The sequence below is a fragment of the Mustelus asterias genome, chromosome 19, assembly GCF_964213995.1.
Source record: "Mustelus asterias chromosome 19, sMusAst1.hap1.1, whole genome shotgun sequence".
Lineage (NCBI taxonomy): Eukaryota > Metazoa > Chordata > Chondrichthyes > Carcharhiniformes > Triakidae > Mustelus > Mustelus asterias.
The window spans coordinates 31754622-31781463 of record NC_135819.1 but is presented as its reverse complement, the minus strand read 5'-3'; the positions used below and the strand labels follow the sequence as shown (position 1 = coordinate 31781463).

The 26842-nt window shown below is 44.5% G+C and overlaps 1 protein-coding gene across 1 annotated transcript in view; it reads right to left on the bottom strand.

Moving 5' to 3' along the window:
• The window catches only part of dnai7 (dynein axonemal intermediate chain 7), an 83906-nt gene that overhangs the window by 14991 nt on the left and 42073 nt on the right, over positions 1-26842 (bottom strand). The window contains exons 10-13 of the mRNA XM_078234758.1: positions 26440-26580; positions 15740-15876; positions 12347-12530; positions 4390-4604 (exon numbers count right to left, since the gene is read on the bottom strand). Coding sequence (XP_078090884.1) covers positions 4390-4604; positions 12347-12530; positions 15740-15876; positions 26440-26580 — 677 coding nt within the window. The remainder of the gene's footprint in view (positions 1-4389; positions 4605-12346; positions 12531-15739; positions 15877-26439; positions 26581-26842) is intronic.

Genomic DNA, 26842 nt, shown 5'->3' with positions numbered 1-26842 from the left:
TAGCCCTGCAATTTTGTTCTCATCAGATAATTATCCAATAACCTTACCCAATACCGAGGCACTCAAGCTGACACGTGTCAGTTTGATTTGGAAGTTTAACTGTCCGCAACTTGAAGTGTTCTTTGAACAAAAACAAAACAAACTCTGTTACCAGGTTCCAGTCAGATTGGCATCTGTTATTAATGTATGGTGGGTGTGAGTTTATTGGCTGCTATCTTAAATAAAAGAAAAAAATAGGTGCTCTTCAAAATCCACTCTATTCTCATATTCTCCTCTGCAGAAGACTTTTGCCATAAAATATTAAGATTGATTCTAATTAAACTCCAATTTGTCCAGATAGAAAAAGTAATATCAGTGGTCTATCAGTGTGATAGCTGATATATTACAGAACAAGCTGTGGAGAATGTCTATTGTTAACAATATGCTATTAACTGGTTTATGAATTTAAATATTTACCACCACAGTTGAGTTTGAGGTATTAGACTGTATACAATAAACTGCTCCTGTGTCACAAGGCTGAACTATGTTTCCCTGCAGAAGGTTTTGTTAAAATATTTTTAAAATTCCATTTTACCACATCCTTTGTTTGAAGAAGATCAATTTTCTTAAATAAGTCGGTCACCTTTTGTCGTGGCTGGCTTTCTCAATGTACCGAGATTGTTATCTGGGATGGGGACTGTACCAAGGTTGTTATTTGGGTTGGGGAATGGGCAGGGGAAAGTTCTGAAAAGAGTTTTGACATTTAGAAAAAGTGAAAGGTAAATCATCCTGGTTAAAAGTAGGTTATGTGAGAGGAGGAGGTGGCCCTGGCCATTGTGTTTGGAGAACATTTACCCATTAAAAAAATAATATGCATTTCTTAAAACTAGAAAAGGCACAGTACCAAAGAATGTAAAACCTCCAGCAGAGTGTCATTAAATTGTGGAATTTGTTTTCATAGGAAGCACTATTATACAAACACAGTCATTCTTAGCCATCACAACTTACTCGTATAACATCTCATTTCAGGAACAGCCCTTTCTACAATGATTTTAATAATGCAAATCTAACTGGAAATATTTGCATTGCATCAAACTGATAGACAAAAATATCTTAACAATCAAAAAGAGTAAAAATATTAAGAGTAAAGAGTAATTTCCAGTCCGCAACAACCTTTCCAGAATCTACAGAATTTTGAAGGATAACCACCAGTGCATCCACAATCTCTCCAGCCACCCCCTTTGGGATGAAGCTCATTGGGTCCAGGGTGTTTATCAACCATCAATCCAGTTAACCTTTTCAAATACTACCTCTACTAATACCCATTTCTTCTAGTTCCTCGGTTTCACAAGTCCCTTGGTAGCCTCGTGTATCTGGGAGATTTTCTGTATCTTCTTCCATGAAGGTGCAAAGTAACTGTTTAGTTTGTCCGCCACTTCCTTGCTCTCCACGACATAGATTTTCCTGTCCCCCACATGAAACGGGCCCACATTTGTTCTACCTAATCTTTTCCTTCTCACATATCTAAAGAAGCTTTCACAGTCTGTCTTTATGTTCCTCCCTGGTTCACATTCTTGTTCTCTTTTCCCTTTCTTAATCAGTTTCTTGGTTCTCCTTTGGGTTCTAAATTGCTCCCACTCCTCAAGCTTATCACATTTGCTGGGATCCTTATAAGCCATTTCCTTTGATCTAATGCAAAATTTAACACTTTTTATTAGCCACAGTTGATTTATCTTTCTCTTTGGGTATTTGTGCCTTAGCGGAATGTATATCTGTCATAGACCATGCAGTGTTTCCTTAAGTACTAGCCATTGCCTGTCTGCCATCAAATCTTTTAATCTATTTTCCAGAGTCAGTATAATCAACTTGCCCCCATGCCTTCATAGTTTCCTTTGTTCAGATTTAAATGGTGAGCTTCAGAATGAACTACATTGCATTCAAACTCAATATGAAATTCTATCACATTATTCTCACTTTTTCCCAAAGACTCCTTGACAGCAAGGTTGTTAATTAGCCCTTTCTCACTACACAACACTGAATCCAAATATCCTGATCTTAAGTTGGCTCCTCAACATGCTGTTCCAGAGATGCACATTCCAGAAATTCCTCCCTCACAGCATTAGTGCTGATTTGGTTGTTCCAGTCTATGTGTAAATTGAAGTTACCCATTATTACTGAATTACCCATGTTACAAGCATCTCTAATTTTCTGATTTATATCACGTCCATCATTACCACTGCAATTTGGTGGCCCATAAATGAACAGCTCCAATGTTTGCTGTCCCTTCCTGTTTATTGGCTCCTTCAATCTAAGATTCTCTCACTAATGTACTGATTCTACCCCTTATTAACAGCACTACCCCACTTCCTTTCCCTTTATGCCTATCCCTCCTAAATGTCAAATATCCATGTATATTTAGATCCCAATCTTGGTCACCCTGTAGCCACATCTCCGTAACAGTAATTAAATCATACCCATTTACCTCGCTTTGGTCATTGGAATCATCAACCTTTTTGCAAATGCTACATGCAACCAGATGGAATGTCTTTAATTCTGCCTTTTTAACATTAGTCTTTCCCTATTTGATGTATGCCTATGCTATGCCTGTCTTCCATTTTTGCTTGTTATATTTCTACTTCCTTTTACCAGTTTTGCATTGCCCACCCTGCTGCCAATCGAGTTTAAACCCTTCCCAACAGTGTGAAGATATAAGTACTGGCTCTGCTAAGATACAGCCCGTACATCTTTTAGATGTTCCACTTGCCCCCGAACCAGTCCCAATACCTCGGAAATCTGATGGCTTCCCTCCTACACCAGTTCTCCAGCCATGTGTTCAATCACTCAATTCTCCTGTTTCTATGTTCACCAGCATGTGGAACTGGAAATAATCCTGAGATTACTGCTTTAGAGGTCCAGCTTTTCAATCTCCTGTCTAGTTCCCCGAAATCTGTTTTCAGAACCTCATCCCCCTTTCCTACCTAGGTCATTGTTCAACCTCCCCCAGTGTCTCTGTGACCCTGGCAACAGGAAGGCAACATGCCATTCTGGAGTCACAGCTATGGCCACAGAAATGCCTGCCTGTTCCTCTAATGAATTGATCCCTTCTCTTCACTGCACTTGTCCTCTTCTTCCTCCCATCCTGTGGAGCTGGACTGCCCATGGTGTCACAAACTTAGATCTGACTGCACTCCTGCAAGGAACCAACACCCTCACCAGCATCCAAAACAGAGAACCGATAATGAGTGGGATCTCCGGACTCTTGCACTACTTGCCTAGTTCTCTTGGAATGCCTGACGTGCAGCCTTTCCCATCTGTCTCCATGCTCCTAGTCTGCAGAGTAACCACCTCTCTGGATATGCTATCCACAAAGCTCTCAGCCTCGTGGATGCATGACAATGACTCTAACTGCTGCTCAAAAATCCAGAGCTTATTTCTGCAGCTGGTGACACTCGCTGCACATGTGGTTATCTCGGTCACTGGTAGTGTCCATGAATCTCCACATCATGGTGTCCGTGACTACAGGACACACATTCCAATGACTGAGTTGCCCTGTAATTTCTTAACTACTTCACTTACGCTAACTTTATTTTACTGTGGTTTACTTATACTTAATAAACCTTACAACCATTGATAAACTTTACCATAAACCAGTACTGACAAGTTTCTCTAATACTCAACATACATCAGTACAATGAAATACCAATGGTGTATCTCATTGTTAATATTCCCTGCTGTGGAAGTATTACAAGATAGCAACTATATCAAGGGCATATAATGATATCATTCTGTTTTGTGATTTTTGGTAGCTGGGTCAGGGAGCCTTGAAACGAGCTGTGTGAACGTCAGACCAAGTAGGGCTTTTAGATTTCCTTCTCTGGTAATGATATTGTGATGTGGAGATGCCGGCGTTGGACTGGGGTAAACTCAGTGAGAAGTTTAACAACACCAGGTTAAAGTCCAACAGGTTTATTTGGTAGCAAAAGCCACACAAGCTTTCGGAGCCTTAAGCCCCTTCACTCACCTGAAGAAGGGGCTTAAGGCTCCGAAAGCTTGTGTGGCTTTTGCTACCAAATAAACCTGTTGGACTTTAACCTGGTGTTTTAAACTTCTTACAATGATATTGTGCACAGTAAGAAGTCTAACAACACCAGGTTAAAGTCCATAACCTGGTGTTGTTAGATTTCTTACTGTGTTTACCCCAGTCCAATGCCGGCATCTCCACATAATGATATTGTGCAACCAGTTGTGTTTTTAACAACAATCCAGTAGCCTTCATTGTCATTTTTCTGGTAGCAGCCAACACGCTGTCCAAATATATTGAATTCAATATACTTTCTGACCTCTGGAATTGTTGGTTTAGTACTGACTCATACCCAACATTGAATTGCAACAAAATCAGAAAAAAAATACCTTGATTCGAATTTCCACTTTGGTGAAAGCAGCAACAACAGTTAACATAGCTTCATCTTTAGCCAGAGGTCTGATTTCCCAGGATCGGAAAGGCATATTGACATGGTATCTCTGAACCAGGGTGAAAATGTTGAATGTGTCCATCTTAAAGGACAATATCTGTTCCTCTGCTTCATATGTGATACTGTGAATGCCATCTGTCCTCCATTGTTTACCTTTCAATTAGAAACAAGTGGTTAAGGCTGAGATTGAATTGTATCATAGAATCCCTAAAGTGCAGAAGGGGTCCATTCGGCCCATCAAGTTGCACCGACAACAATCCCACCCAGGCCCTATCCCCTACATATTTACCCCACTAATCCCTCTAAACTACGCATCCCGGGACACTAAGGGGCAATTTGGCATGGCCAATCAACCTAACCCGCACACCTTTGGACTGTGGGAGGAAAACCACGCACACATGGGGAGAACGTGGACACTCCACACAGACCAACCTGGGATTTGAACCTGGGTCCCTGGAGCTGTGAGGCAGCAGTGCTAACCACTGTGCCACCATGCCATTGAAGGCGAAGTCATGCCACCAGGGTCGAAAGTGGGAGCTGACCCTGCTTTGGCTGATGGTGGACCCTGGATGGCAAATTGCCCACAGCAGCAATTAAAGGTTGCCACCATCTAAGCCTGATCCCAGGAGCTGCCAGGGCCAAGCAGCTTCAGCAGGGCCACTGCCAGTTGAGGCCACCCCTGTGGCTGCAGCTTCAGGGAGAGGGCACATAAAGGACGAGGTGCCCTTTAAGCTAGGTGAGTTAAGTTGTGGGGCACTAGGGTCAGGTCCTGATGATCAGCAGGATGGCAGAGGACTCGGGTTGGCTGTGGATTGCAGCAAGGTGGCAGATAAGCATTGTGGAAGGCAGAGGCTGATTCTGGGTGAGGATGGGCATTGGAGGGGAAGGTGCTCAAAGTGATGGAGAAAGAATCACAGTGCTGATACATCAAAACTGGCTCCCCAAACAACGAGTAGGACATTGGGGGAACAAAATCTAGACATTTCAACTCTGTGGGATGATTCCATGAGTGCATCACTTCACTCCAATGTTAAATCTGCACAGTGTAGATCAAGAAATAAAGGTGACCAGAGCAATGCAGAAGACTCCCCCAGGGAGGCCCACTCACTCCACTCATTCTGATGTGAGCCTGGACTCTGACTCAGAATTTTATCATGCTTGTTTTATGTGATTTTTCAATTGTTATTCTATAAATATTACATTAGAGCAAAACCATTTCGCTGCCTTTGTAGGCACCCACCAGAGGAGCCCACAGATTAGTTAATTGTCTGATATCATGGGTAAAGTTCACAACAAACCCAGATGTCTCCAGGAAGGAATCCTTTGCAAAAAGGTGTTACAAATTCCAGAATTAACACTTTGCCCAATGTTCAAGAGGTGGTGTGGGTTTTGCTGAAAATGACAGATAAACTCAGCATGGCCGAAGTGTGGACATCCCGCATTTGTAGACGCATCCAGTCAAATGGGCAACCTGACATAAGGGTGGGAGGGAACACCAGCTAAGAGGACCACAGCCAAGGACCCTCGCAACCTAGTAGGGTAATGGGCGGGACAAGGTAGGCAATCAGGAGGCAGGAATGAAGCTCCAATTGGTGTTCAGGAATTGGGGAATGGTGAGGAAGGAGGTCAGGAATCAGTACGGCTGGGATCATGAATAGGAGGACATCATTCTATTCTCTGAGTATGTTCTGCCATTCAATAGATCATGTGCCATCTGTACCTTAACTCCATCCATCCAACCAACACCCAGGTACCAGATTTTCATTCAGACCTGCGCACCATCACTCTATGGTAGTCATGATGTGGAGATGCCGGTGTTGGACTGGGGTGAGCACAGTAAGAGTTTTAACAACACCAGGTTAAAGTCCAACAGGTTTATTTTACTACCAAATAAACCTGTTGGACTTTAACCTGGTGTTGTTAAAACTCTTACTGTGCTCACCATCCCTCTAGCCATGGGTACATTTCAGCAGTAGCGAATGAGAAGGGAGAGGACACCTCAACCTCCATCTATGTGTCATTTTTCCTCAGGAATCAGGGAGCAGGCCATCAGGTGCCCAAAGGGAGGAGCGCCAGCCAGACAATCGGGAGGGGGGTGGGGGGCGAGGGCATCCAACCAGAACACTCCAAGGGTGCACTGCTGCTCTAAATCCCCTCTGCCCATGGTCCCATCAACTCCAGCAGGTCAGGTCGCGGAGAGTGCAGCTGCACCTGAACAGGAGACCCTTTAGCAAGCTGGGGCCTTCAAGGCTTCGGGCCACCAGAGGACACTATCAAAGACATCTCCGGCAACAGGACATAGCAGTCAGCAGGCTGCCACTGCTGCAGATGTTGGGGCTGCACCTCGACATAATGATACGTTAAGAGAAATTCAGACATGTGTTCACTTGTTGTGCTGATTTTTCACTTCTGTAAATATATGTTGAATTAATCCTTTACCAAATCTCATCCATTCTATTTTTTTCAATGTCTGTGGGACTCTCTGTATGGTTTGCCCAGTTAAAAGGCTTCATTTTAAGGTATTTCTGCCTAATGTAACTAATTGTGCTATGCTTTGAGCTAACTTAAGCTAATTTGGCCACATCAGCTTGGAATTCTGGGTTCAGCCTAGAAACTTAGCTACATTCTCTGAAAGTACAATGTAAGGTAAACAAGCTTTCTCATAAGCTAAACAGAAGCTTCCATGGCCACAGCTGCAAAGTGTTTTAATGCAGCTGGAGACTGCTTGTACCCAGCTCTTTCATAACACAAGATAAGTATTCAGTTATACTGTAGACACAGATCGATGTTTAAAGTAAAGTTTATTTATTAGTCTCAAGTAGGCTTACATTAACACTGCAATGAAGTTACTGTGGAATTCCCCTAGTCGCCACACTACGGCACCTGTTTGGGTCAATGCACCTAAGCAGCACGTCTTTCAGAATGTGGGAGGAAACCGGAGCACCCGGAGGAAACCCACGCAGACACGGGGAGAACGTGCAAACTCCACACAGACAGTGACCCAAGCCGGGAATCGAACCTGGGACCCTAGTGCTGTGAGGCAACAGTGCGAACCACTGTGCCACCGTGCTGCCTCAGTTCAATCCAGACTATGTTTTGAGTTGTTTGATCCAGCGTGGACTTTTGCTGCTTTTTTTCTCTCTCTCTTAAGTAATTCTTTGTTCGCTTTCTGTAAAATGCTCAGTATAAAGGACGCTTAATAAAGAAGTTTCTGAAGAAGAAGTTTCTGAAGAGGAAAACAGACCCCACCATGTCCCATTGTCATTTAAAGATCCAAAATTTAGGCCCTGAATGAATTCCAATCTGGATTGTCAGTTGCATTAATTCCCAGACACCCTCACCTTTGTTTCCACATCTGCAACATCGGGAAATACACATCGTTTGTGACAATGACGGCTGGACAATACACGGGTCACTACTGAATTTCAGGCTCTGGAGAAATATTCATCCAGGTTAATGATTGTGCTGCAGTTGCACTGATGTCTGGTGTTTGTGGATGGCACAACTAATAGTTACAACGAGGGTTATATTTGTTTCCCTAGTGGTATTTACTTTGGAGCGAGTTCATGGAAAAGTAATTTCAAGCTTCAAAGCTCATAAGTGTCCATTTCTCTCTGCAGCTTGTTTAAACGCCTCCACGTTTAAGGCTGAACGTTACTCCATGCTGAGTGTCCAGTCACTCCACACGTGACACGAACTAAGGAGGTAAGAATCAATCGGAAAACTTACAAATATCTGCATGAGGGGTATGAGTGTGTGATGTTGGAGTTGTGTGCTCACACTGATGAAGCCATCTCCTTACCTGTGCCTGCCATGCAAAAGATTTGGACAGGTCCTTTACAGGGCTTCACATGATCCATGTGTAAAGGCAGAGCACACAACTTGATGTGGAATTCATTGCATGGCACTGACTTAGGAAAAATTGAAAGGTTTGACCTTTGACCATGTTAAAATGATGCAACTGCAAATCTCCTAAGGCCTCAGCAGCGTCCATGGAGGGAAAGTGTAGTCGTTGGCTGCTGTGTCAATACTAATTGGTTCAGGTTTCACCCTAATGCAAAGCTCATCCAGGACAGGGACTTGTCTGGCTTCCAGTGATTGCAGGGTCCTGAGTGTTTGCTAATCATCAAAGCATTGTCCTGAGGAGGCACTCTCTGTGAGGGCAGTCCAAACAAACCTTGCAGCTTCACTTCATGATGCAGAGTTAAAGGTCACTGTGTCCCGATGTGTAAAAGGTGACTGGGGTGGGGTGGGGGGAATCAGCAAGATGAAGCCTCAGTATCCTCCATTGTGGAGAACTAGCAATGGGACAATGGAACTCTCCAACTGCTGCACACTGTTGAGCCGTCCATGCAGAAAGCATTAAGGAATGGGATAAGTACTTGAGCCGTCATATTGAGCTGGTGTCTACTTGTATGAAAGCACTCCTGTGTGATTTGGAATTGGAATTGCTTAAACGTTGCTGTGCACAATGACTGGCGGCAGTGAGTGAAAGGATTATACTCTGTGGAGTTGCTTAATGATGTGCATTAAGGGAGTGCTCAACATTTTACATAGCAGCCACATATTGCCAAGGCTACTTTCCCTTCTAAGGATAATCCCACTGTTAGGACATACGGTGACTAACAATATTTCTGTGATATTGTGAGACGTTTAACCTTTCATGAGATGTTCAAGCTGAGAATTAAGGTGTTGGGGCGTTCTGTGCATTGAAAGCTGAAGGAAACATTGATAGTGAAAATTTGATATCACCGTAATCCTCCTGGAATCTTAAAGCTATCAAGTTGTCACGGGCACATCTACCGCGTTGTACCCGTGTAATGACAACCTCATGTAGCTTGTCTGAATCCTCATCCTCTTCAGAGCCATCCCTTTCAACGTTCTCCTCATCCAAGAAGACACCTAGTTCCTCAATGTCTCTCTCAGGCAACACATCCCCCACTTCACAGCACAATGTTGTGCATGACGTAGTAAACGTCACGATACTGGACACACTCTCTGGTGAGTATTGAAGAGCCCTGCCTGACTGGTACAAGCGGGAGGCCCATAGTTGGCTCTATTAAGGACCTTGTGGCAAAATGTATTTAATCTCTCCTCAGCTGCACGATGTGGATAGCAAATGGCCATCTTTAACCAGATGTTCTGAGGGTAACCTTTGCCCCCAAGGAGCCAACTCTTTAAGCGCCAAAGTCCCCCAAGGCTCTGTGGCACCTCTGACCAGAAGCTTCAGGTTTCAGTTCAATCCCAAGATTGGTGGCCAAGGAAGGTATGTTCATAACATGGCCAAACAAGATGCTTGTCAATCTGTAAATCCTTCTAATATACACCAATGGCAGGCAGTAAGAGTGGGAGAGTCTCCTGGTCAGCCACATTTGATGCAGTGTGGTTCCTTTCTGGCATCTAGCGATAGGCTGGCAACCCGTTCTAGGAAAAAACTAGCCATGGAAACAGACTTAATCATGTGCTTTGTCTGCCACTTTGCAAGATAAAGGAAAAAGTGTGATACCAAGTTGACGGGCGGTAGGTATAGAATCATAGTCATAAAGTTTTACAGTGCATAAGGAGGCCCTTTGGCCCAACGTGTCTGAGCTGGCCATCAAGGACCTATCTATTCTAATCCCATTTTCCAGCACTTGGTCCACAGCCTTGTATGCTACAGCATTTCCAGTGCTCATCTAAATGCTTCTTAAATGTTGTGAGGGTTCCCGCCTCTATCACCCTTTCAGGCAGTGAGTTTCAGATTCCCACCACCCTCTGGGTGAAGTTTTTCTTCAAATCCCCTCTAAATCTTCTGCCCCTTACTTCAAATCCATGGCCCCTGGTTATTGACCCCTCTACTAAGGGGAAAGATCTTCCTATCTACCCTAGCATGTCCCACATAATTTTGTGCACCTCGATGAGATCCCCCCTCAGCCTTCTCTGCTTTAAGGAAAACAACCCCAGCCTAACCAGCCCCTCTTCACAGCTGAAATGCTCCAGCCCAGGCAACATCCTGGTGAATCTCCTCTGCAACCTTTCTAGTGCAATCATTCCTTCCTATAGTGTGGTGGCCAGAACTGCACACAGTACTCCAGCTGTGGCCTAATGAGTGTTTTATACAGTTCCATCATAATCTCCCTGCTCTTCTATTCGATGCTTTGGCTAATAAAGGCAAGTATCCCATATGCCTTATTAATCACCTTACCTCCCCGTCCTGCTGCCTTCAGGTATCTTTGGACATACACCCCAAGATCCCTCTGGTTTTAAGTTTTATTTATTAGTGTCACAAGCAGGCTTACATTAACACTGTAATGAAGTTACTGTGAAATTCCCAGTTGCCACACTCTGTTCGGGTAAACAGAGGGAGAATTTAGCATGGTCAACACATCTAACCAGCACGTCTTTCGGACTGTGGCAGGAAATCGGAGCAGACGAAGGAAACCCAGACATGGGGAGAACGTGCACAGACAGTGACCCACAGCGGGAATCGAACCCGGGTCCCTGGCACTGTGAGGCAGCAGTGCTAACCACTGTGCCACCGTGCCCCTTGTACTTCCTCGCTTCCTAGTGTTCAGTGTGTATTCCCTTGTCTTGTTATTCCTCACACAATGCATCACCTCACACTTTTCAGGGTTAAAGTCTATTTGCCACTTTTCTGCCCATCTGACTAACCCGTCTATGTCACCCTGTAATCTAAGGCTTTCCTCCTCGCTATTTACCACACCACCAATTTTCATGTCATCTGTAAGCTTACTGATCATACCTCCCACATTCACATCTAGATCGTTAATGTACACTACAAACAGCAAGGGACCCAGCACCGATCCCTGTGGTACACCTCTGGACACAAGCTTCCAGTCACAAAAGCAACCTTCGATCATCACCCTCTGCCTCCTGCCACTCAGCCAATTTTGGATCCAATTTGCCAAATTGCCCTGGATCCCATGAGCCCTTACCACCTTGATGAGTCTCCCATGCGGGACCTTGTCAAAAGCCTTACTGAAGTCCATATAGACAGCATTAACCGCACTGCCCTCGCAGCCCGCCTACTCAAAAGATTATATCAAATTTGTTCGGCATGATCTTCCCCTGACAAAACCATGCTGACTATCCTTAATTAATCCTTGCTTCTCCGAGTGGAGATTAATTCTGCCCCTCAGAATTCTTTCCAATAATTTCCCTACCAATGAAGTGAGACTCACTGGCCTGTAATTCATTGGATATCCAGAGCACCCAGAAATGGAGGCTGGTAGGATTTCTCCTGATGAATAAGCAGTTGTAAACCATAGTGACAAGCGACTCTGGAAAATAGTGCGGATGCTGGAATGTGAAACAAGAACAGACCGGGAAAACTGGCAAAGCTGCAGAGTTTCTCTGGCATCTTCTGTTCTTGTTTAGGGTGGGATTGTCTATCATTCAGAACCACCGCCGCCGCCGATGGATTAAATAAAGTTAACCTTTGAGAGGCACTTTCACAAAAACTCCATCTAACTTTCCCTTGTCACTTTGTCAGGGAATATTATTTAAGGTTTATGCCCATTGATCGATCTTATCAGACCCTCAATGACTGATGCATATTCCTCTAGGTCAACAGACGTTATGGACTTTGAAAATACATATTTAATTGGAGTAAGCATCAAGTTTTTTTTTAATGTCCCTAATCAATAGAATGTTTGAAAAGATCAACTTCAGGAGTGATGTAAATCCACTGATCAGAAATGATACAGAAATATGTTAATGTACTTACTCTTCTTTCATATTTGAACCTTACATTCCAACTCAACTGAAACCAAGAAGATCAAGATTTCTATGTAAGGGGTCAAACTATAAAACACTGATCGGCCTGCTGCACCTGTCCAGTATTTTTGCCTATTATTTAAAAACTGATAAACTTGTACGCTGAGTGAATTTGCTACCTTCTGGATCCCATCGAACAGGCTTGGGCTGTTCAAAGAACAGTGCTTTGGGAGGAAGCTTGATGGTGATTCCAGCAGGTGGTGCCCGAAGGTTTTCACCTTCCTTTTCATCTGGTATGATGGGATTGTCTTCCTTGGTGAGCTCTGGTGGATACGGGAAGGTCAGCAATCCTGTATCCTTTAGCTAAAAAAGGATAGAACAATACGTTTATTCATTACACGCATACTATTTGTACGCTAAAATACTCAGTGACTGTAGAGTAAAGGGTTAACATCAGGAGCACCTTATTAAAGGTAACTACGGGGCAACTGTGATGCAGTGTACACATGATTAAGTAACTGAGATCTGGTGGGAAGAAGTAGAACCTGAGATGTAAATAAACAGGAATGGATTTTACAAATAACAGTCACAAACAAACCCTCAGGAAACCCATCCAAGACCCAAACTCGAGATGAAACAGTGAATGTGCTTAAAGCAGATGAACAGTTCCTTGGGTAAGTTTTTCTTTATTGTCTGGATCTTCTATACAAACTTCTATTTATTTCTGCCTTACAGATATTTCCGCAATCTGGGCAGAATCAATGGTGCAAAAATTCACAAAACGTAAAACGTAAGCAAGTTAAATCTACAATCACTTTGCTCAAGTTTCTGCAAACATTAACGTTGGTTCAATGGACACTTTGCTTGAAACAATGACTGTCCATAAAATTGGCATGATGTGGAGATGCCGGCGTTGGACTGGGGTAAACACAGTAAGAAGTTTAACAACACCAGGTTAAAGTCCAACAGGTTTATTTGGTAGCAAAAGCCACACAATTGAAATTGGCCGCAGCCCCCAGTTCAGGGGGGTGATTTTCCACCAAGTGTCCCCATTCCGGTGGGTGCGGAGGATGGGTCACACTGCGCCCGGAATTTCGGACATTGAGGCAACCCGTGCTCAGTGTAACTCACTATTAGTGACCAGTAGCTGTAGTCACCAGCAGTCACTCGAAGCCTCACTCAGGTTTCTTTCTCAAACTAATGCCACAATCACTTCAAATTACCATAAATTTAGTTGCAATGGGTTTAAATTCAATAAATAGATCTGCCCTTGGTCCATAGGACCTGTAAACAGTAGTCCATTTACTGCCCTCATATCCCTTTACATTCATGGCCTGCACCATTGTCTATTGAAAACTGAGATGCATTACAGGCCTCAGGCCTTCATACCTGACATTCCAGGACATTCACCAATTACATGATCTGTCCTTGTATACCAACAATATTCCTGTAAAGCTATTCCATCTTATCTCACAGTCAACCAATCCCATCTTTCTCTGCAATGCCATCAAGTGATGATATGTATATATGCTATATATACAACCTCGTTCCTTTATGTCACCTTATCTGTTTCTCCTGGCCAGCACCTTGCACATATTCACTTGCTGTTATATGTTCTGTACTGTGCTACAAAATTAACTTTGTGACAACTGTTTAAACGTTCCCCTTTTTGGTAACCATCTAAAAATCTTACCTTCTTTTCTTCCCATGTTCCCATGACTTCTGTTCCATGTACCCACGCATCCTTTCTGAACTCGATCAGATGTCAGATGCCAACTGATACCATCTCTAAGCCAAAACTTTTCATCCTCCAACAAATTACCATAACAAGTGAAATGATTATTTTGTCAAGATTAAACAATGTTCACTCTAACCCAGCTTATTAAAGCACTTCGAGAATAATGCCTCGTTTGCCATTTGCCTATTTCTTGGCTTGACCTGTCCAGTTGAAAACTGGGAAGCAGGATGTCTTCCTTACATTATTAAATCAATTCATATAACCTATTTTTGATTGCTGTTGATTGAGAGAGTAATGTTGTCCAGCGTGCTGAGTGTACTTACTGCTCTTGAATAGTGGCGAAGGATTCCCTATAACCACAAAGCCTCGGTTTAACCTCAACTGAAAGACATCCTCTCCAACAATGCAGCATTTGATGCAGCACTGAAGTTTTAGCTCAGACCAGTGCTTCCCAAACTGTGGTTTACAAGCCCAATTGGTGTCACAAAAGCAGTGAGTTAGGTTGCAAACTCCCACTCCTCAGAGACTGTGCCCTGCACTGGCACTGAGGCCCAGATGGTGTCCTGCCCTTGTCTTGGTTTCTCTCCTCTGGCCATGGGCTCCAGCCCGTGGCCAATAATGATGCTCTAAAGCCCAGCCCCAGGATTGCACTTGGTAATTGCTGAGCATGTCTAAGCCCAGGCCCGTCACCCTGGCGTTGTGGAATGATCTGGGTGCCAAATTCAGCCAGCTCAAGACTCCCTGCTGTGTTTCTGTTGCTTTCTGGCCAAAGTCCAGGAGCTGCAGTGGCTCAGGTGAAGTAATGGACTAATGAGTACATAAAACAATAACTTTTTTACAAATAACTTTACAAACAGATTTTCATATTCATTTGATATATTATGTTGATCTATAATAGAGCAAACTTTAATAATTATATACTGAATGTTACAATGCTGCTTTATTGCTGTTTGTTTTTGTTGGCATCTGGGGTTGCATTAACTTTTGTGTATTAAAATATGGAAAAATAGATTGGGAAGCACTTGCTGTGATGATGCACTCAAATTTTAAAATGGAGACTTGAAATTCTTGCAGCTCTAATTCTCTGACTTGCCTTCTTTGTGAGAAGTCGAATGCTGGAAAAGGTTGAGTTTACCATTTTGCGTCGCAAAAATCAGAAACACACTCTTAAGAATAAGAAATAGGAGCAGGAGTAGGCCATCTGGCCCTTCGAGCCTGCCCCGCCATTCAACAAGATCATGGCTGATCTGAAGCGAATCAGTTCCACTTACCCGCCTGCTCCCCATATCCCCTAATTCCCTTATCGATCAGAAAACTATCTACCCGTGATTTAAACATATTCAACGAGGAAGCCTCCACCACTTCAATGGGCAGAGAATTCCAGAGATTCACTACCCTCTGAGAGAAGAAGTTCCCCCTCAACTCTGTTCTGAACCGGCCCCCCCTTATTTTGAGGCTGTGCCCTCTAGTTCTGGTTTCCCTTCTAAGTGGAAAGAATCTCTCCACCTCTACCCTATCCAGCCCCTTCATTATCTTATATGTCTCTATAAGATCCCCCCTCAGCCTTCTAAACTCCAACGAGTACAGATCCAATCTGTTTAATCTCTCCTCATAAGCTCTTGATTAATATATTTACAATTTTACTACATGTGACACAAGAACATAGTCTTTCCCTCCAACCACTCCCCCACTGATTCATTCTTTAAACGCAATTGTTTCTGCCTGATATCACAAAGTATCACTATTGCATATGCTGACTATATCTCTTGCAATAAAAAAAATTGTTTAAACAGCATTCGGGGTATTGCATTATGAAAGTGTACAAAGCTTTTACCTGGACGATTCTCCACCCTTTAACGAGCTTGGGCTGAGGTGGCAACTTCAGGACATCAAAATAATAAACTCCACCCAGTGGTGTGTACTGGCTAAAGTCAACAATGTGCCAAATTCCGGCATCTGGTGGTGGACTTTCTGGATGTACGAAAAAAAACCACAAATTAAATCAAGCTGTGACCGACAACAGAATTCTCTTTTTGGGCATTGCTTGGCATGACAGCATTCTTACTTCCCTCAAGTCCAAGTGGCACAGGCTTGAATGTACCAGGAGCACAACTGCTTAGATAGAGCTGGACCACATCAAGCACAACGAGGCATTATTCTCCTCAGCCCAAACTACCCTCCACTCCAGGAACACCCACCACCAACCATATCGTTAACATCCCAGCAGCTACCCTAATTTGCAGCTGAGGACTGGCTCTGGGAGGATCTCCAGGAGTCAGCACTGTGTCGGCACACTCACCAGCTTCTATGAAATTCCTCCTAGCCCTGCCTACAAACTTGGCCGCACACAACCAGGAAGATTCTGCCAGACATGTACAGCTGCTGATAGGAGTCTCTTCATCTCCCTATCCCTCTATAGGATCCTCCTTGACTCACTCATCTTTGACTTAGTTCTTGATATCCCTTCTTCAGTTTGGCTATTGTTATGCCCACAAAAGATATATCATGTTACTAACTTTTAAGATACAGATTTTATTCATGGTGGACTCTATGAAGTTAACTTCTGTTTTCTTTTCAAAGGAACCATGTGCTACTGCAAAAGTGGCCACTTATAGTCAGATGACCTGCACTGTGTATTCAAGATCTGGTAAGAAGTTTAACAATACCAGGTTAACGTCTAACAGGTTTATTTGGTAGCAAATGCCACTAGCTTTCGGAGCGCTGCCCCTTCATCAGGTGGAGTGGAGAAATGCTCACAAACAGGGCATACAGAGACACAAACTGAATTTACAGAATAATGATTGGAATGCAGTCTTTACAGATAATTTATTTCTCGAGGAATTAAGGGCTATGGGGAGAGAGCGGGTAAATGGAGTTGAAATCAACCATGATTGAATGGTGGAGTGGACTCGATGGGCCGAATGGCCTTACTTCCGCTCCTATGTCTTATGGTCTTATGGTCTTATGGTCTTATAATCAAGTCTTAAAGGTACAGACAATGTGAGTGGAGCGAGCATTAAGGACAGGTTAAAGAGAAGTGTATTGTCTCCAGACAGGACAGCCAGTGAGATTCTGCAAGTCCAGGCAAGCTGTGGGGGTTACAGATAGTGTGACATGAACCCAAGATCCTGGTTGAGGCCATCCTCATGTGTGCGGAACTTGGCTATCAGTTTCTGCTCAGCGACTCTGCACTGTCGTGTGTCGTGAAGGCCACCTTGGAGAATGCGTACCCGAAGATCAGAGGCCGAATGCCCGTGACCGCTGAAGTACTCCCCAACAGGAAGAGAACAGTCTTGCCTGGTGATTGTCGAGCGGTGTTCATTCATCCATTGTCGTAGCGTCTGCATGGTTTCCCCAATGTACCATGCCTCGGGACATCCTTTCCTGCAGCGTATCAGGTAGACAACGTTGGCCGAGTTGGGGAGCACTTCAGCGGTCACAGGCATTCGGCCTCTGATCTTCGCGTAAGCATTCTCCAAGGCGGCCTTCACGACACACGATAGCGCAGAGTCGCTGAGCAGAAACTGATAGCCAAGTTCCGCACACATGAGGACGGCCTCAACCGGGATCTTGGGTTCGTGTCACACTATCTGTAACCCCCACAGCTTGCCTGGACTTGCAGAATCTCACTGGCTGTCCTGTCTGGAGACAATACACATCTCTTTAACCTGTGCTTAATGCTCTCTCCCCTCACATTGTCTGTACCTTTAAGACTTGATTATCTGTAAAGACTGCATTCCAATCATTATTCTGTAAATTCAGTTTGTGTCTCTGTATGCCCTGTTTGTGAGCATTCCTCCACTCCACCTGACGAAGGGGCAGCGCTCCGAAAGCTAGTGGCATCTGCTACCAAATAAACCTGTTGGACTTTAACCTGGTGTTGTTAAACTCCTTACTGTGTTTACCCCAGTCCAACGCCGGCATCTCCACATTATTCAAAATCTAACAGTGTTTGTATCTTTAGTTCAATATGAAAGGGGGGATTTTTGGATTTTGAAATGTAACCTGTCTGATTGACACCTCAGACATCCCATCGTCTTTGGCCATGCCAGAGACAGACATTTTGAGATCAGTTCAATAAAAGCCTCTCACAGAGATGCACTAATGAAGACTGCTTTTCATATACTTCTAACAAACAGCAACCAAGGAGTTAACTGCACGACACCACTGTAGTGGGTTGGATCTCAAACAATGACGAGACAGAGTACAGGAATGAGATAGAGAATCTGGTGAACTGGTGCAATGACAATAATCTCTCCCTCAATGTCAACAAAACGAAGGAGATTCTCATCGACTTCAGGAAGCGTAAAGGAGAACATGCTCCTGTCTACATCAAAAGGGACAAACGGTCGAGAGCTTAAGGTTTTTAGGTGTCCAGATCACCAACAACCTGTTCTGGTACCTCCACGCCGACGCCATAGTTAAGAAAGCCCACCAACGCCTCTACTTTCTTCAGAAGACTAAGGAAATTTGGCATGTCAGCTACGACTCTCACCAACGTTTACAGGTGCACCATAGAAAGCATACTTTCTGGTTGTATCACAGCTTGGTATGGCTCCTGCTCTGCCCAAGACCACAAGAAACTACAAAAGGTCGTGAATGTAGCCCAATCCATCACGCGAACCAGCCTCCCATCCATTGACTCTGTCTACACTTCCCGCTGCCTCAGCAAAGCAGCCAATATAATTAAGGACCCCACGCACCCCGGACATTCTCTCTTCCACCTTCTTCTGTCAGGAAAACAGTACAAAAGTTGGAGGTCACGTGCCAACTAACTCAAGAACAGCTTCTTCCCTGCTGCCATCAGACTTTTGAGCGGACCTACCTTGCATTAAGTTGATTTTTCTCTACACCCTAGCTATAATTGTAATGCTACGTTCTGCACTCTCTCATTTCCTTCTCTATAAACGGTATGCTTTGTCTCTATAGTACGCAAGAAACAATACTTTTCACTGTATGCTAATACATGTGACAATAATAAATCAAATCAAATCAAAACATTGTGTAGCTATCAAAAGACATGCGGAATTGAATATGTTTATCTAAAAACAAAGGGTGGATTTCTCCCATTTTGAAATTATGTTCAGTGATGGGCAGCTCAGTGTGCCTGTCCCACTGACCAGAATAGTAGGATCCTATGCCAGATTCTGCATTTAAAACCTTATTAATTGTGCAGAAGTGAGCTCCCTTCCAACTATCCTGGTGGGACTGCGGCTGATTCATCCACCTGGCCTCAGCTGGTGTATTCTAAGGTCCCGGCGCCATATTTAAATACCAGCTCAGCACACTCATGTCACTCTCTCCAACCCACCTGTCTTCACCAGACTCTCCAACATGTCCGGAACCCAGAGGGAAAAGGCTAGCAGCCTCGAGAAGGCGGCAGAATCAGCTTTCAATGCCAGGGTCTTTGAGGCCCTGATTCAGATGGCCCGGGCCCACCAGCACAGCCTCCACCCCCGAGATGACTCAAAGAAGCACACCAACCTCACCTCTCCAGCCCAGGAGGTCAGCACAGCTATCACCCATCTGCGAACTGCCATCCAGAATGCAGATGAATGATCTCATCCGCTCCACCAGAGTAAGTCTTCTCTCAGCTCTCTCTAATACCAAGCTCTCAGCATGTACTCAAATACTTACTTTCTTCATGGATCTCACACATCCATTAACAGGGGGAGCATATCAACACTTACTCTCTCAACAAGACTTTCAGAACACCACCATCCCATCTGTCTTGTTGCCCACACTCCAATCTCTGATCCTCCTTGGTAGGGCACACCACACGCAGTGCACATGCATTCCACCCAACCTCTGCTCCATCCCATCTGATCACATTTCTTTGTTTTGTTTTGCCAAACTTGCATGCAGCAATCCCAGACCAAGGGAGGGATGACAGTGATCATCGGCATCATCATGTTTGAGGAGGCCACTGCAGAGCTCGCCCGCGAGGACTGGGATCACTCCTGGGGTGATACCGGGCTTGGCTTCCCACAACAACCGAGTTGGGATCTCAGTTCCATCGCTTCACCCAATCCAGTGAGTGCAGTGTACTCTGAATTAGCTTCAGTTCAGTAAAACTGTCCTTTTGTCTTTTGAGGTACCAGCAGACATCTAGCCAGCCCAGCGGCCTCCTGAGAACGTCTGAGGATGAGGGGACTCAGGATGAATGGTTACAGTCCTCACCTGCACCCTCCACCAGCACAGAGATGCACACCTCAGTGAGGCAAGTTTAGACTCTGGCTCACTTTCAGGAGAACAACTCTCAGACACATCCCTGCAGCAGTTGGAGGCAGGGACAGTCAGATCTCCAGCACTCAGAAGGCTACTGGAGACTAGGTAACCACTGAGCCCCCCATTAGATGATGAGCCTCTGGAAATGGCTGCCAGCTCACTGGTGGAGATGCAAAGGGAGACAGTGAGGGGTGGGTTAATCAAGGGTGGGGTTCCTGTTGGATGGGGCTGGGCAAGGGTAGGTCAGTGCTATAGTTGAATGAAGCTACCTTGCATTAAGTTGATATTTCTCTACACCTTCACTATGTAACACTGCATTTTCCACTCTCTCCTTTCCTTTATTTATGGTATGCTTTGTTTGTATAGTGCGCAAGAAACAATACTTTTCACTGTACACTAATTCATGTGACAATAATAAATCAAAACAAATAATACAGAAGGTACTAAAGCCAAATTTGCAACTAACGCTAAAATAGTTGGGATAGGAAGTTGCAATGAGAAAATAAAAAATTTACAAATGAATATAGATAGGTTAGGTGAGTGTGCCAAAATGTGGCAGATGGAAGTTTGCGTGGATAAGTGTGAGGTTATCCATTTTGGTTTGAGGAATAAAAATGCAACTTACTATCTAAATAGAGAGAAACTTCAAGATGCCTCGGTGCAGAGGGATCTGGGTGTCCTTGTGCATGCATCGCAGAGAGTTAGTATGCAGGTGTAGCAGGTAATAAGGAAGGTAAATAGAGTATAAAAGTAGGGAAATGCTGTTGAAACTGCATAGTAAGAAGTCTCACAACACCAGGTTAAAGTCCAACAGGTTTATTTGGCAGCACGAGCTATGGGAGCGCTGCTTCTTCATCAGGTGAGTGGAGACTTGGGTTCAAAAACAGGGCATATATAAACGCAGACTCAATGGCAAGATAACGGTCGGAGTACGAGTCTTTTCAGATAATCACGTTTTTACAGGTACAAACAATGCCAGTGGAGAGAGGGTAAAGCACAGGTTAAAGGGATGTGAATTGTCTCAAGCCAGGACAGTTAGTAGGATTTTGCAAGCCCAGGCCAAATGGTGGGGGTTGCACGTAGTGTGACATGAACCCAAGATCCCGGTTGAGGCCAACCTCATGTGTGCGGAACTTGGCTATCAGTTTCTGCTCAGCGATTCTGCGTTGTCGTGTGTCTTGAAGGCCGCCTTGGAGAACGCTTACCCGAAGATCTGAGGCTGAATGCCCTTGACTGCTGAAGTGTTCCCAGACAGGGCTTCCTGTTGGACTTTAACCTGGTGTTGGGAGACTTCTTACTGTGCCCACCCCAGTCCAACGCCGGCATCTTCACATCGAAACTGGATAGGTCATTGTTGAGACTGCAAATGGAGGACTGCGCACAGTTTTGATCCCCTTACTTGAGGAAGGATGTAAATGCACCAATGGTGGCAGTTCAGAGAAGGTCCACTAGATTGATTCCAGGGATGAAGGACTTGTCTTATGAAGAGAGATTGAGCAGTTTATGGTCTATACTCACTGGACTTTAGAAGAATGAGAGAAGATCTAATTGAGGTAAATAAGATGCTAAAGGGGATTGACAGTGTAGACATAGAGCAGATGTTTCCCCTTGGACATTCTAGAACAAGAGGCCATAGTTTTAGGCTAAGGGGTGGCAGATTTAAAACAGAAATGAGGAGGAATTACTTCACTCGGAGGGTTGTGAATCTGTGGAATTCTCTATCCCAGAGTGCAGTGGATGCCGGAAGACTAAACAAATTTGAGGAGGAGACAGATAGGTTTTTAATTAGCAGCAGGATGAAGGGTTATGGGGAGCAGGCAGGAAGGAGGAGGAGGCTGAGATGAGATTGGCCATGGTCATATTGATGGGCCAATGCCAGAGATTGGCAGAGCTTCTCAAGCTCAGTCCAGCTGCCCCTGTATCCCAAGGAGCAAAGCACCCATAGGGAGGATCAGCTGGTGCACAGTATGGGGCCATCCACCAAGGAGTGTTCCGCCTGCATCAGCTCCAGTTCCACGGGCTGAGGAGAATGGCACTGCCACACAACAGGACCCCGAATGTAGGCCAGCCTTCCCCAGGTCTCAGTGCTCTAGAGTCATCACAGATAACAGGACATAGCAGTTAGCAGGTTGCCTCCACTTCTGTCATGGACATTGGGTTGCACCAACACATAACAACAGGGTAAGGAATACAAAGTTGTAGTTGTATAGCATGGACAAGAGTTTTAATCTCTTGTAAATAATGTTCGCTTCTGTAAATAAACTCCAATTCATTTCACGCTTTCTCTGGCTCCTTGTTATGAGAGCTGTGTTTCTGTCAGTCTGAAGTGAAAACTCCATTCCTGCGAAGTGAAAACTCCATTCCTGCACAAGATAAAGGCAAGGTGTTCAGTCCAGTGCTTCCTCCCTGTGCAAGGTTCCTAGTACATTGATGGTGTTGCTTCACAATGAACACATCAGTCATGCCTGTAACTTGGTGGGAATTTGGATGTCCGCCATAATGTACTGGGCTGGGGTCACAGATTCCAGTCATTGTAAATGTGTGCTCTCTGAACCTTGGAGGTGAGGCTCGCCCCCCTATCCCACATGCCTCAGCCTCCATGGATACTGTTTCTCGGTGGTTCAGCTCATGATGGATGCTGTAGGATTGGGGGAGGTTAAACTTGGATTGATGGATCGATCAACTACAATGCAGATCTGATCTGATGAATTGTTATGTAGGATCTCTTTTTGGCTTCATCTTTTGGCTTCACTATTGCGAGGCCTGGCTGGTCTCCCACATTCTAACCTATGCAAATTTGAGGTCATCCAAAGCTCTGCTGTCTGTGTCTTAACTCGTACCTGATCCCCTTTCTCTATTGCCCCTCTGCACACATTGGTTCCCAGTCAAAGTCTTGATTTTAAAATTCTCATCCTTGTATTCAAATTCCTTCATGATCTTATCCCTCCCTACCTACCACTCTCATCTCCTCAAGCCCCACAACATTCCAAGATGTCAATGCTTATTTAATTCTGCCCTCTTAAGCATCCTCGATTTTAATCCCTCCATCACTGGTGGCCGTGCTTTCCATTGGATAGGTCCTAAGGTCTGGAATTCCCTCCCTACCCCTCTCTGCCTTTCTATATCATTTTCCTCCTTTATGGCATTCCTTAAAACCTACCATTTGACCAAAATTTTAGTTATCTGTTTTAATAGTTTCCTATGTTGCTCTGCCATCCTTTATGTTATAATGCTCCTGTGCGCATACTTTGGGACATTTTATTACATTGAAAGTGCCATACAAATATAAGAAATTGTTCTTGTTATACTTAACTGTTCCTCTCCACCATAGAGTCATAGGGCGTGATCTTTCCGGCTCACCGCGCCAGTCTATCGGCACGGTGAGCCAGTAAAATTGTGCATGAGGCCAGAGATCAGGTTCGTGGCTGGTTCATCACTGCACACAATGTTCCCGGTCCTGTTTTGCCAGCAGGATTTGCATTTAGAATGTCTTCATTTGAATGACATTGTGTCCCGCGAGGCTGTTTCCGCTTTCACAGCTGCTTGCCTCTCATCAGTGTGGCCTCACATCGGTGAGAATCACTACTGGTCTCCACCAGCAGAGACCAGACGTTATTTGGGGAGGGTTGGGGGATGTGGGAGGGGGTTTCCCAGTTCACTGAGAGATCGGGGCGGACCTGTGCAATGGCACACGAGCACTCTGAAGCCAGTTTTCCCGGCAAGCTCAGGCTCCTCCATCCCGTCCATTGGTGCAAATCTCCCTGCTGTCAAAAAAAACTGACAGTATATATGTGAAGTTTGCAGTGCCCAACACCGAAATAAACAGGTGTGACACTCACCCGTTTTCAGACTTTTATGAAACTTGGAATATTTTTTGGGGAGATTACCCGTCAGAGCACAGAAAGAGGTCCATCGGCCCATTGTGTGTGCGCTGGCCATCAAGCTTCTATCTATTCTAATCCCATTTTCCAGCAGTTGGAATGTAACCTTGTATGCTATGGTGCCCCCATCACCCTCTGGGTAAAAATGTTTTTCCTCAAATCCCCTCTGAACATCCTGCCCCTTACCTTAAATCTATGCCCCTGGTTATTGGCCCCTCTACCAAGGGGAAAAGTTTATTCCTACCTACCCTATCTATGTCCCTCATAATTTTGCGCACCTTGATCAGATCCCCCTCAGCCTTCTCTGCTCCAAGGAAAACAACCCCAGCCTAACCAGCCGATCTTCATAGCTCAAACATTCCAGCCCAGTCAACATTCTGGCGAATTTCTTCGGCACCTTCTCTAGTTTCATCAAACCACGCACTTTGAAACCATGTTGAATTGAACATTGCTCTCACTTCCAAATGTTCTATATTAAAGAACATAACAGCACAAGAACTAGGAGCAGGAGTAGACCATCTGGCCCCTCGAGCCTGCTCCGCCATTCAATAAGATCATGGCTGATCTTTTCGTGGACTCACCATAACCCTTAATTCTTTTAAGGTTCAAAAATCTATCTTTACCTTAAAAACATTCAGTGAGGTAGCTTCGACTGCTTCACTGGGCAGGGAATTCCACAGATTCACAATTCTTTGGGTGAGGAAGTTCCTCCTCAACTCAGTCCTAAATCTGCTCCCCCGTATTTTGAGGCTATGTCCCCTAGTTCTAGTTTCACCTATCAGTGGACTGGTTCTATCTTATCGATTCCCTTCATAATTTTCTATGTTTCTATAACATCCCCCCTCGTTAGGGCGGCACAGTGGTTAGCCTCAGCGCCAGAGACCCAGGTTCAATTCCAGCCTTGGATTACTGTCAGTGCGGAGTTTGCACATTCTCCCTGTGTCTACGTGGGTGCTCCAGTTTCCTCCCACAGTCCAAAGATGGGTGGGTTAGGTTGATTGGCCATGCTAAATTGCCCCTTAGTGGCAGGGGGATTATCAGGGTAAATATGTGGGGTTACAGAAATAGGGTCTGGGTGGCATTATGGTTGGTGAAAAATCAATGGGCCGAACGGCCTCCTCCTGCACTGTAGGGATTCTATGATTCTTCTGAAATTCCAATGACTATAGTCCCAGTCTATAAGCTCTGTCCTCATAAGCCAAACCTCTCAACTCAGAAATCAACCCGGTGAATCTCCTCTGCACTCCCTCCAGTGCCAGTACATTCTTTCTCAAGTAAGGAGACCAAAACTGTACACAGCACTCCAGGTGTGGCCTCACCAGCACCTTATATAGCTGCAACATAACCTCGCTGTTTTTAAACTCCACCCCTCTAACAATGAAGGACAAAATTCCATTTGCCTTCTTAATTACCTGCTGCACCTGCAAACCAACTTTTTGTGATTCATGCACAAGGACACCCAGGTCCCTCTGCACAGCAGCATGCTGCAATTTTTTACCATTTAAATAATAGTCAATTTTTCTGCTATTCCTGCCAAAATGGATGACCTCACATTTACCAACATTTGTACTCCATCTGCCAGACCCTCGCCCACTCACTTAGACTATCTATATCCCTTTGCAGACTTTCAGCTTCCTCTGCACACTTTGCTCCACCACTCATCTTAGTGTCAACTGTGAATTTTGATACACCACACTTGGTCCCCAACTCCAAATCATCTATGTAAATTGTAAACAATTGCAGTCCCAACACTGATCCCTGAGGCACACCACTAGTCACTGATCGCCAACCAGAAAAACACCCATTTATATTATACAATATGTTCATATCTTCAGAAAACTACCAGTTTATTGGTAATATTATCAGGTGTGTCACACTTCAAATTCCAATTCATGATTGGAAAATGGAGTTGAGGTACAAATCAATCATTGGCCCATCATTGATTTTCTCCCCACACAACAAAGAAACTATTGTTCTCAGTCTTGAATATTTTAATTAAGCATTCCACCATTCCATTGGGGGCGGCACGGTGGCACAGTAGTTAGCACTGCTGCCTCACAGCACCAGGGACCCTGGTTAAATTCCCAGTTTGGGTCACTGCCTGTGCAAAGTCTGCATGTTCTCTCCATGTCTTTATGGGTTTCCTCTGGGTGCCTTGGTTTCCTCCCGCAGTCCAAAAGACGTGCTGGTTAAGTGCATTGGCCATGCTAAATTCTCCCTCAGTGTAACCCGAACAGGCGCCGGAGTGTGGCGACTAGGGGATTTTCACAGTAACTTCATTGCAGTGTTAATGTAAGCCTTACTTGTGACACTAATAAATAAACATCGCTGCCCCAAACATAGCATTTTGATTTTCCAAACCTTGTAAAAAAATTGCATTCAATCGTTTCTCAAAACTAAAGAAAATTGCACATGGCTGTTTCACCTCGAGTGGGTACTGCACTCAGCATCTTCCTTTCTGCTTCTTCGTTAATTGCGTCCTTACTTGATGCTCTGCTTCTGTTATCCATGTCCTCTTTGGAACTGTTGCTTATTGCACTCTGCAAAATTGTAGTGAAATGGTTACCTTTTATAAAGATGATTCAACAGTGACAAAACTACAGTTACGTATGTTTATTAGAGTAGTATCATAATAGTTTACAATATAATCTTATAATAATTCAGGAGGAAACAGATCTTCATGCTAGAGGTCATGATGGCACAGTGGTTAGCATCACTGCCTCACAGAGCCAGGGACCTGGGTTCAATTCCCGGCTTGGGTTCAATTCCCGGTTTGGGTCACTGTCTGTGCAGAGTCTGCACGTTCTCCTCGTGTCTGTGTGGGTTTC